Source organism: Enhydra lutris, unplaced genomic scaffold (genome assembly GCF_002288905.1).
Source record: "Enhydra lutris kenyoni isolate GAN:26980312 unplaced genomic scaffold, ASM228890v2 scaffoldscaffold47, whole genome shotgun sequence".
NCBI classification, from domain to species: Eukaryota; Metazoa; Chordata; class Mammalia; order Carnivora; family Mustelidae; genus Enhydra; species Enhydra lutris.
Genome location: NW_019154131.1, coordinates 10,292,416 through 10,304,755, shown reverse-complemented (window position 1 = coordinate 10,304,755; position 12,340 = coordinate 10,292,416). Strand labels below are relative to the sequence as shown.

Genomic DNA, 12,340 nt, shown 5'->3' with positions numbered 1-12,340 from the left:
ACTTTATTTGAAATGGGAGGCATGAAGCATGTTTCTGGAGGGGTGAAGTGGAGAAAAGAGAAACTGGAGACACTGAGGGAATGCCTCGTCTCCTTTTTTTTTTTTTTCCTTACTTCGGGTTAGATGATAGGCTCCAGCGAAGGAGACCTGAAAAAGTAACAGGAAAACAACGGAATAAAAGCATAATTCCATGAAAAGCTCTCCCTAAGAAATCATTATTTTCTTTATTCTTCTTTTTTTTTTTTTAGATCATGATTTTCATCTTAAAAATGCATATCACTTGACATTTGAAACTGCCAAAGGGACTAATAAGTACAAAGATGAAGAACACACAGATATTTTTCTGGGTGTGTTTCCTTTTGCTCTTTCAAAAATAACTAATTTTGTAAACACTCATGATACAGCAATGAAATTGTCCTATTTGCTTAGAATAGACTTAGAAAACGTTTCATTTTTACAAAAGAACAGCTGATTGTTTTGTTTTAAGGAAACTGTGATTTTGCTCAGTGTACAATTCTAAAGCTAGAATCTTTATCCAGACTGTAAAAACAATGCTGTGGAGAGAAAAAAGAAAAACAGGTTAAATTCTTTACAAGTCAAGTTGTGTGAAATGTCAAAAATTTGCTTTATTTGTAAAATTCCACTTAGTGAGTTCACTTAGCAGAAAGGAATAGATTGGTTTTTCCTTGCATCACATTGTATTTTCCTTGTAGGCAGTCTTATCAACTAGATAATTAGAAAGCTCAAACATTTTAGCTTAGCCTTCAAAGTAAAATCTGTGCTCAGCCAAACTCCTGTTCCTTTCCTGTCTGTCCAGCTGCTCCTTTCTCTGAGCCCTCTGCCTCAGGCAGGCTGGTTGACTGTTTGTGCTCCTACAACCTGGTTTCAGGTTGTCTCCTGTTCAAAAGCAAAGCAATCAACCCTTTAACCCTGAAGGACAAGACACACTTTACAAAGAATAAAGAACTTGTCAGTCAAATTTGTCAGATTAGCAAAATAAATATAAACCTCATATCTTCTCTAGTTTAAAAAAAAAAATCGAAAGAAAATTCTTAAGTAATTCCAGGTTATATTCTATTAAAACATTTTTTTTTTTACATCTGTGGAATATAAGAGTATCTCCTCCATGAGTATTTCTAGCAACCACAGTACATGGAGAAAAACTAACAGATAGAACTCCAGGATTATTTCGAAGTACATCTCTTTGGTCTATGGTGAATTCATCAACTCCACTGAGAGCAGTGATTGGCTAACTTCTTAGAGTTTCCATACTCTCAGTTGCCCTTCAAGTCAAATATACACATGGACATGTTCTAAAGATCATTTTGATTGGTTTTCATGTTGACCTTGGCAGTGGTGGGTGGACTGTGATTTAGTGATCAATGAATCAAAAAGCACGTTATGGTATCACAAATCCAGGGGTGTGTGACTGATTTTGTATACCTTGAGTTGATATCATTTGAGCTTTCTCTCTAGCATTCTGTGGTGGTGCTCAGGTACCACAAGTCTGTCTTTGTGGTTTGTTAAACTGGCCTGTATTAAAAACCCTTTAAGAGCAGGAGGTGTGGGATCCGGAATCCTAGTTCCATTCCCAGCTTTGTCTCCTACCTGCTTTATGATCTCCCACTACATCTGTACCTTTCTGATATAATTTGTTTTTCTTTAAATTAGGTAAGTAATCCTTGTCTGGTGTAACTCCCATATATATTGTGAGGGGCAAATACAGAAGCACAAGAAAAATTTGAGGGATTAGAGCATCATATGATGTTTTAAAGTTAGGTGATCCTTTGCAATCATCTGGTCTAATCTTTTACTTTCTAAAAGGGTGAAAATGAGGCCCGGGGAGGGGAGATGAGTTAGGCAGGATTATATGGCTGAGTAATATGATTTGCTCTTAAGAAATTTACCACAAAGGGATGTCTGGGTGGCTCAGTCAATTAAGCATCTGCCTTCAGCTCAGGTCATGATCCCAGGGTTCTGGGATCGAACCCCACATCAGGCTCCCTGCTCAGCGGGAAGCCTGCTTCTCCCTCTCCCACTCCCCCTGCTTGGGCTCTCTCTCTTTTTCTCTGACAAATAAATAAAATCTTGAAAAAAATAATAATAAATTTACCACAAAAATTCAGGAATAAAATGAAATTGCTAAAATTAGTCACTGGATTGGCCCCCAATTATGTCTTAAAAGATTACCTCATTAAATGCCTACAAAAAAAATACAATTGCAAAATTATAAACATATAAAATGAATGTACTCTTCCAACTCATGCAAGGGATCTACTAGTATGTGAAATTCCTGTTTGAGGCAAGGAATTCTACTAAATGTTGACGAGCCTGAGAAATACCACTGGCAGAATGAGGCTGTTCTATCACATGAGTATGCCGCATTGTTGAGAAAACACTTTTGGGTATAGAATGTTGTAGGTAATTTGTGTGTTACCTCGTGACTGGTTTAAAGGATAGAACGATGTCCTTCTGAAGGATCTGCCCTTGGGCTTTCATTTGAGTCCCAGCACAACATGTCTTTTAGTAAAAGGTGTGTATTATTATCATTTCATTCCAGTAGATTCCACAAGATTCCATGCTGAAGGCTGCCCTTGCCTCTCTTTGCCAGATTCATCATCAGCAATGGCCTGCAGACCAAACATGAGGTGTTTGAGATCATACTGGAGACTGTGGATAGAGCCTTACCTGTGGTGACCAGGAACAGGGGGCTGAGACTGGCTCAAGGGGCCACGGGCCTGCTCTCCCCTGACCTCCTCCAGCTGACCGACCCTGACACTCCAGCAGAGAACCTCACCTTCGTGTTGGCCCAGCTCCCACAACATGGCCAACTTTGCCTGCGGGGGACAGTGCTGCTTCAACATAACTTCACTCAGCGGGATGTGGACAACAGGGATGTGGCCTACAGGCACCTGGGAGGGGATTCCCGGGCTGACTGCTTTACCTTTGTGGCCACAGATAGGACGAACCAAGGCTTTGTGGTGGAGGGAAGAGTGGGCCAAGAACCTGTTTCATTCACGATCCAGGCAAGTATGATGAGCCCATTAGTCATTGCCACAGATATAGAGAAAACAACTTTCCTCCATTCCTTCCTTCTTCCTTTTTTTTTTTTTTTTTAAGATTTTATTATTTATTTGTCAGAGAGAGAGCACAAACAGGAGTGGCAGGCAGAGAGAGAAGCAGATTCCCCGCTGAGCAGAGAGCCCGATGCGGGACTCAATCCCAGGACTTTGAGATCATGACCTGAGCCAAAGGCAGACGCTTAACCAACTGAGCCACCCAGGCATCCCAACCTTCCTTCTCTTATTCAAATATGTGCTGTGGGGTGGGTCTACAGCATGCCAGGCATATTAATATGGACATATTAATGCAAAGCTTATTCATATGGACAAGACAGTTGCAAGAGTCCGTGACAAGACCGAAAGAAACAGAAAACATGGGCTTTGGAGTCAGACTTGACTAGGCTGGAATTTGTTGACTAGGTTTGTTATTTATTAGCTGTATGACCTTAAGGGAGTCCTTTAACTCTTCTGATTCAACCTTTCGTCCTTTGAAAACCATGCCTTACAGCATTGTGGTGAGAATAAAATCAAATTAGTTATGGCAGGCACTAGTATATTGCCTGAAATATAGTAGATACTCAATATCTTGTAACTACTGTTGTAATATCTAAGTGTTCTGTTATGACGATACCTATTGGTTCACATCATCTGATGGCTTTTTAATGGTTTTCAATTGAATATGTGAAAAGTACAAGGCAGCATCAATATTACACATGAAATAATGATGGGAAAACAACTGTAGTAGCTACAAGTGTTAGAGCATTAACTGTGGATTAGACCCACTTTACGTAAAGCTCATTTCCTTCTCAGGAAGAAGGGAGTTTTATTATCTGCATTTAATAGGTGTTCAGGAGTTCACAAGCTCAATAATGTGATCAAAACCATATAAAGACCCATGGTCTTTCTGATCCCCAGTTCTGTGCCCTTCCTCTGGCACTGCCCTGCCAGAGTTATATTGACTATTAGGATGATTCAGGGAGGGCATAAGGTATTTTTCCTTTTTTAATCAAAACACATCACCCTTGACTCCACTTTCTTTGGATGTAGTTTATCCTGTTCTACACACTTCTGCCAGCCGTAGAAGAGATAAATTTACATGTCCCAGTACCTTCTGATTATGTGAAATAATCATAATTTTCCCTACTCTTTAGTCTCTGTATTGGTCAGCGGTTTTCAGGGGGACAGCACAAATGGGATGTATATAGGGAAAGAGAAAGGAAAAAAAAAGAGATTTATTTTCAGGAATTGGCTCACCATTGTAGATTGTAGAGTCTGACATGTCCAAAATCTGCAAGGCAGGCCAGCAGGATGGAAATTCCAGCAGGAATTGATGTTGCAAGTCTCAATCTTAAAGGCAGTTGGGAGACAAAATTGCTTCCTATCTAGGGGACCTCAGTCTTTGCTCTTAATCAGTCTTCAACTGATTGGATGAGGCCCACCTACACTCTGGAGGGAAATCTACATTACTCAGAGTCAACTGACTGAAATGTTAAGCACAACTAAAAAATACCTTCACAGCAACACCTAGCCTGCTGTTTGACTAAACAATGAGCATTCTAGCCAGCAAAGTTGACACATAAAATGAACTATCACAGTCTCTATCTAAAGTGGGATCTGAGTAGAAAGGTGGGGAGTCATAGTAGCATAGAGTAGATGCAGGATGAGTCTTTGGCTCTAGGAAGGTCCAGAAAAATGTCATAAAATTATGATGCACTGGGAGAAGAGACAAGGTACTGATGTCATCAGTATGAAAGAAGTACTTTGTATGATGTAAAAATTTTTTTAATTATATGTCTCAATTGTTATTTGTCTCATCCCAGTCTTCAACCTATTAATATATTTTTTCCTGATTCCTGACTGCCCACTCTAGGTAGAGAAATGTAACTGTACTGTCCAACCAATAATACTTTTCTTGGTCTACTATGCTGCAAATTTATAGGAGTTACACATTCTAAGTACAGGCAGGAAAGTTCCTTCCTACCCTGCAGAGTAGAGAAGGAAAAGGGAGTAGAATTTAGAAGAAGTATCAGAACTTAAATCAGGCCTCTTCCAACACCAACACTCATCTTACAGAGCATAGCTATTCTAAGAGAATGATCTCTTGGTAGTTGCAGAATTTACTGACTGGAAAATGTTTGATATATGTTGTGAAAGTTCTTTTTAATCCAAAGCACAAGGTATTTTTTGTCATAAAATTAAATTATTTTTTTTAAAGATTTTATTTATTTATTTGACAGAGAGAGAGAGAGAGAGAGATCACAAGTAGGCAGAGAGGCAGGCAGAGAAGGGGAGGAAGCAGGCTCCCCACTGAGCAGAGAGCCCGAAGTGGGGCTCGATCCCAGGACTCTGAGACCATGACCTGAGCCGAAGGCAGAGGCTTAACTCACTGAGCCACCCAGGCACCCCATAAAATAAAATTATTGTAGACAGGGACAGCCTCAAACTTTCTCCCATAATTCCCCTGAATTTTCTGGTCTTTCAGAGCAGAGAGGTCAGGCAGTTTAGGAATTAAGTGACAGATGCCCCTCAATATCTTGCTTTCAAGGGCTTTTTTGGTGAGACAATATAATGTCCACCACTGAGTCACAAGTTGGTCCAAATAAATCTCTCAAGTGTGGGTGTACTACTCTTTTGGTCCTATCCTGAGTGGAACCAAAGGCAAAGCCGCCGGACTTCACAAGTGTAAAACACAGCTGCATTTCGCTGAAACATGCACAACCTGACATCCGTGTTGTAGGAAATCATGGCTGTGTGACCAGGACACCGCCATCATGCTTCAGTGAGTCCTGTACTCCTCTAAATGGGGATGGGGCTGGGGGTAAGAGAGGAAGGACCAGTGTCGCTGCCCTCTATGGTTTACCTGGGTCTGAGATCATTGTCGGTGAATCCAGCACAAGTTCTCAAAGGATGTAGCCTTCTTTTCTTAAAAAAAAAAAATGGCTTGGACTCCGATATTTTGAAATGCTTCCGATTTACTAAGCCAGAAGAGCTGTTTTTGAAGAAGTTTAATGGGATTAGGGGCAAGTGTGACCGAAGACACAACAGGAGACCATGTAACCAGAGTTTTTATTTTTTTAAATATTTTTAAAATATATTTTACATATGTTAAATATTTTAATATATAATATATTAAATATATAAGAAAACTTAAATATAAAATATATTTATATAAAAATTTAAATATAAATTCAAATATATATAATAATATATATTTTAAAAATATTTTTAAAACAAATCACAACAGGCATTTATTCCTTTCTCTCTCTTTTTTTTTAAAGATTTTATTTGGGGTGCCGGGATGGCTCAGTCGATTAAGCGTCTGCCTTCGGCTCAGGTCATGATCCCAGCATCCTGGAATTGAGCCCCTCGTCAGGCTCCCTGCTCAGCGGGAAGCCTGCTTCTCCCTCTCCAGCTCTCGGGCTGTGTTGCCTCTCTCACTATCTCTCTCTGTCATAAATAAAATCTTTAAAAAAAGATTTAAAAAATAAATAAAATCTTTAGAAAAAGATTTTATTTATTTATTTGAAAGAGAATGAGAGAGAGAGCAAGAGAGGGGCAGGGGGCGGAGGGAGAAGCAGGTTCCCAGCGGAGCAGGGAGCTGGGTGCCGAACTCGATCCTGGGACTCCGGCATCATGACCTGAGCCGAAGGCAGTTGCTCAACCAACTGAGCCATCCAGGGGTTCCGCATTTATTCCTTTTGTAACACTTTTATTTTTTATTTTATTTTTTTTAAAAGATTTTATTTATTTATTTATTTGACAGAGAGATCACAAGCAGGCAGAGAGGCAGGCAGAGAGAGAGGAGGAAGCAGGCTCCCCTAGAGAGCAGAGAGCCCAATGCGGGGCTCGATCCCAGGACTCTGAGATCATGACCTGAGCCGAAGGCAGCGGCTTAACCCACTGAGCCACCCAGGCGCCCCTGTAACACTTTTATTTTTAAGGAAAATGCAACATAAACCCACTCCTGCACTCAGCTGGTTATAACATTGAGGGTTTCTTTCCTGGCTCCGAGTATTTTTATTTTTCTCACCTGCCATTCGCCATCCCTCCTACTGACCTCCTGGCCATCATGAGTAAAGCGGCTTCTCCCACGAAAGGCCATGATAACTACGTGACTCCCCGCCTCCCAGCCAACTGCGCAGCTCTGAGATTGTCATGCACACTTTTTAGGAGAGGAGAATGACTGTAACTTTTGAAAATTGTTGTTGCTTTCTTTGTAAAATAATTGTTTATTGTAAACAATTCATAAGCTACAGAAAGGGACAAGAAAAAAATCCTTCACAGTCATACCACTCAAAGATAAGTACTTCTGGGGCACCTGGGTGGCTCAGTTGGTTAAACATGTGCTTTTGGCTCAGGTCACGATCCCCAGGCTCCCTGCTCAGCAGAGTCTGCTTCTCTCTCTGCCCCTCCCCCTGCTCGCGCTCTCTCTCCCTGTCTCTCTCTCAAATAAACAAAATTTGAAAAAGCAAAAAACAAAACAAAGATAACTACTTTTGGTGGCTTCCTTTCATTCTTTTATTCTGTGAAATTAAAAAAGTAGGAGGGTATGATATGTACTATCAAGCATATTGCCTGTTTCTACCCTTCATTGTGTTATGAAAATTTCCTAATGTCATTAGATCTTTTTTGAAAACCTAATTTTTAAAAGTTGAATAAGACTCAGTGTCAGGTAGAGATGGTTTGTAAATCCCCTGTTGGACTTGTAGTTTTATGGATTTGTTTTGTTAATTGCTATTATAAATTATATTTAGTGAACATATATATGTATAGATGTGTATGTGTGCATGTGTATATTATATATATATATATATATATATATATGCATATATATATATAAAATCTCCACACACATTTTGTGTACACATCTAATTATTTCTGCAGGACATACTCAAAAAAGTGAAAGTTTTGATCAGACTATATATACTTTTGTTTTATATATATATAATGCCAAATTTCTCTCCAGAAAATTTTCACTAATTTGCACCCCTACCAGCAAAAGATAAAAATGCCTGGTCTTCCAAACAGTTACTAACATTCTTGTAAGTGAAAAAAGAACTTTGCCAACCTGAGAGGGAAAAAAATATTTGATTGTTAGAAAATTCTCTATAGAAATACATAATGAAACCTCATATTTCCCCCACCCCATGCAACCGAACAGGTTTGTGTCAGTGCTCCCAGAATTTTGTCTATGTCTGTATGAACATACAGATGAACAAAAACGGTACTGTAGTCATCTCCTCTGCCACAGCTTACTGTTTTGTTTTGTTTTTGTTTTTGTTTTTTTACCAGTTCACATTCAGTTGTGGAAATTATTTATTTTCAATGCTTCCTACCTCGGTTTTTAAAATAGCTGAATAATAGTTTATTAGATCATCCTCTACCAGACTATATGAGTCTTATCATGGTACTTACTCTTTACTCAGCTAGGGTGAACCAAGATTTGCAACAGTATCATTTGGGGATAAATGAAGTTAAGACCTGAATGGATGGGAGTAAGAGGAATAGGCACCATAGTCCCGTACCAGTTGTGCAGTATGAGTGGCCAACTGTGCTTATCATTCAAACCTGCTCCTTCCCTAACTTTCGACAGTCATTTGCAAGATGGACCAAGATTCCTACCACACCCTACAAGACCCCTTTGCAGGGTCTGAGCCTTTGTGCCTCTCGCGCTCGTGAGTGATTGCCCATCCACTCAATATCTTCACAAATTGAGTCTACTTACTTAGTTATGTGGTTCTCATCCTCAGTGAAGTAAATACACAAATGCCTGTAAATAATCACCTTTCATTATTTTTCTTACCAAAGCATTTCTGGGCATTTTTTTGTTTGGGTTGTTTTTGGAAAGAGAGAGAGAGAGAGTGCATGAGTAGGAAGGGAGGGACAGAGAGGGGAGAGGAAGAATCTTAAGCAGGCTCCATGCTCAGCATGGAGCCCACTCAGACCTCGATCTCACAACTCTGAGATCAAGAGTTGGATGCTTAACCGACTGAACCACCCAGGTGCCCCAGTGTTTCTGTTTTTTATTCAACATTTATGCCATTTGAGCAAAGATGTGCCCCCAAAATATTCAATTCATTCGTGATGCATATCCTTATGTAAATGTTCATAGCTTATTTCTTATCACCAAATACCGGGACTCCTCCTCGGGAGCTAACGTTAAGTTTTCAATACAGTTCTTGGGTCCATTTTAATGTATTCATTCAACAAATACTCCCTGAGCTGCTCTTACGGTTCAGGTGCTGTGCCAGGTGCAGGGAATAAAGGAAGGGGTAGGGGTGAAGATGTGATGTGTGCCAGCAGAGAGCTTGTGTCCTAATAGGAGAGTCAGACAATGGACAATTAACAAGCTGGGTCAAAGTTTACAATGGAAAGTTAGCTTCTGTTCCAGGCATTATGGTATTTACTGAGGATACTGTGAATGAGCCAACCTGTAACAGAAATGAATAAATGAGGAAGATAAGGAATCTGAAATTTGGGCTAGATTATCACTGTTAACCATTTAGACCCTATGTTGCTTGGAGATGAGAAACCTCTGTATAAGACTGTACGTCATTATTGATTATCCAGGTTGACCAGCTGGACAAAACAGCCCCCTACATCACACACTTGCATTCCCCTTCTCAAGTGGGGCTCCTGAAAAATGGATGTTATGGGATTTACCTCACTTCCCATGTGTTGAAGGCATCAGACCCTGACACCAATGACGATCTGATCATCTTTAAGATTTTACGAGGCCCCCAGCATGGACATCTGGAGAACACAACAACAGGTACTTGCCTTCCTTAATCCTTGTAATTGCTCATCTTAAAATACCCCATAGCTGGCAAGGCTAGAGAGTAATTTAATTAAGTGTAGGCCCATTTGGTAAACACTCCCCAGGGCTTACCGATAGAGGCAGTTTATAAATCAGTATTGGTGCTAAATAGGGTTTGAGGCTGAGCAATCCTAAATTCATCTCAAGTGGGAGAATCAAGTACTGATGCGCAGCTGTTTATTATTTTTTTTAAAGATTTTATTTATTTATCTGACAGAAATCGCAAGTAGGCAGAGAGGCAGGCAGAGAGAGAGGTAGGAAGCAGGCTCCCTGCTGAGCAGAGAGCCCAATGTGGGGCTCTATCCCAGGACCCTGAGATCATGACCTGAGCTGAAGGCAGAGGCTTAACTCACTGAGCCACCCAGGCACCCCTGGTAGCCTTTTTTTTTTAAAGATTTTATGTATTTGTCAGAGAGAGAGAGCACAAGCATGGGGGAGCAGCAGGCAGAGAAATGAGCAGGCTCCCCGATGAGCAAGGAGCCCGATGTGGGACTTGATCCCAGGACCCCAGGATCATGACCTGAGCTGAAGGCAGACACTTAACTGCTTGAGTCACCCAGGCATCACGCAGCTGTTTATTATTTACAATTCTTTATAACAGCCAGATGGTAATATAGTCAGAGGAACACACAGTGTCAGGACCAATTTCATATTTGTGACTAATTTTTTTTTTCTAGAAGGAATTCTAAATGATGTCAGTTCATTAAACAAAAAAAAAAAAAAATTGGGAGGGGTATTATAGTTTCTCTGGATTGCATATTATTTCTGCTTTATGAAGACAATGATCAAAATATGTCACTAAAAAGGATGGCACAGAATTAGAGATTTTATTACTGGATCTTCCTACTCTCCCTCTATTTTTATATTTTCTTTAAGGCACAATATTTCTGAGCCAAAGTAAATTTTAAAGCCTAATTTAAGCTTATTGCATATGACTTTTAAGATACTTGCAATAATGTTAATTTCTTTAAAAATAGCTACTTTGGCTGTTTTTAAAGCTCTGCTTAAAATAAAATTGCCATATAATTTATCAGCTTTTATTTAATAGTTTGCTTGATTTCCCATGAAATTCATTCATTTCTTTCTTACAGGTGAATTTATCCATGAGAAATTTATCCAAAAGGACTTAAACAGTAAGACCATTCTTTACATCATAAGCCCGTCTTTGGAAGTGCATTCAGATATCATGGAATTTCAAATCATGGACCCCACGGGGAACTCTGCCGCTCCTCAAGTGTAAATTATTTTGCTTCTTCAGCGGTCCTATACATAGTAATGTCCAGAATATATCTGATTATGAATGTGAAATATTCATTTTAAAACAAAATCCCAGGATAAATTGGTAGGCCATTTTAGAAGCTCGTCGAATTTATGTTGGAGAAAGAATTTTCTTTCTACTGGGAGATAATGGGAAAGCCAGTAGCCTTATATGCTTTGGGAATATTAAAAAGTTAAGGTATAGAGTGCTGGATCATTCATATTACTCATGTAAATACATGCACTTTGGCACATAGAGCAGTTTCTGTCTTGATAGTTCACTCACACCCACGACTGAGCTTGCAGGCTCATGGGCAAATCATGCAGCAAGAGGTCACTCTAGGACTGCGTTAGTAACCCGTCTTTGAAAATACCTACAGCAGGAAGAATGGGGTAATCAGGAGAGGCCCGCAATACATCTCTTCCCTCCAAAGAAACCAAAAAACCCTCCCAAATGATGACTTGTGACTGCTTCTGTAAGTTAAACTGATCACAGGTAAGATGAAGGCAGCGTAAAGGGAAATACCGGGTAACAGAAATTGTATGAAATGTACAAGGGTATTAAATCCTCACAATGAACAAGATGAACAGACCATCCTAATATTTTGGACTGGGCCCCTGTTCTAAATTCTCTTGAATGCAGGGCTTGAATAATTTACCAGTTATCAGATAATCACAGAAAGTTTCATCAGAGTCCGATTCTCCTTATGCTGTGTTTTCCTTTCGAAATTTGACACACTTTCCAGGGCCCTCATAGAAAAGTTGCTCATTTATCCTAAATTCAATGTTTGCCGTAACCTCATCAATCTACACATTGTGAGAAAGCACAGCCTCTTTATGGGCCTTTTATGACAGAATGTGAATGAAGGAAGACAACAAATTCACCTCTGGTCTCCCCATTTTTACTTTTTCTGACTGAATTGTAGTTCCAACAACTGCCAGCAGAGGTCTCTATAGTCATTGTTAGAAAAATATATCCTCTGCAAAATTCATTTCCAGAGTCCCACCTCCACTTGCCCTGATAAAGAGTAGCACCTGGCCCAGATTCATAACCTTCACAGATTTTTATTGAGTGGCTGTTATATGCTACATTTGCAGTACTAGATGCTCGGGAAATAGGCATGAATAAGGAAGACCTGGGCTTTGACATTAAAATATAATCATGAGGTTATAAAACTAAAATGGAGGACCACCACCCGTTAAA

General features: G+C 39.8%; 1 protein-coding gene across 1 annotated transcript in view; it reads left to right on the top strand.

Moving 5' to 3' along the window:
- LOC111156629 (FRAS1 related extracellular matrix 1) overlaps positions 1 to 12,340 on the top strand; it is a 146,792-nt gene that overhangs the window by 101,467 nt on the left and 32,985 nt on the right. Inside the window, exons 24-26 of the mRNA XM_022517628.1 lie at positions 2,612 to 3,026; positions 9,633 to 9,834; positions 10,971 to 11,115. Coding sequence (XP_022373336.1) covers positions 2,612 to 3,026; positions 9,633 to 9,834; positions 10,971 to 11,115 — 762 coding nt within the window. The remainder of the gene's footprint in view (positions 1 to 2,611; positions 3,027 to 9,632; positions 9,835 to 10,970; positions 11,116 to 12,340) is intronic.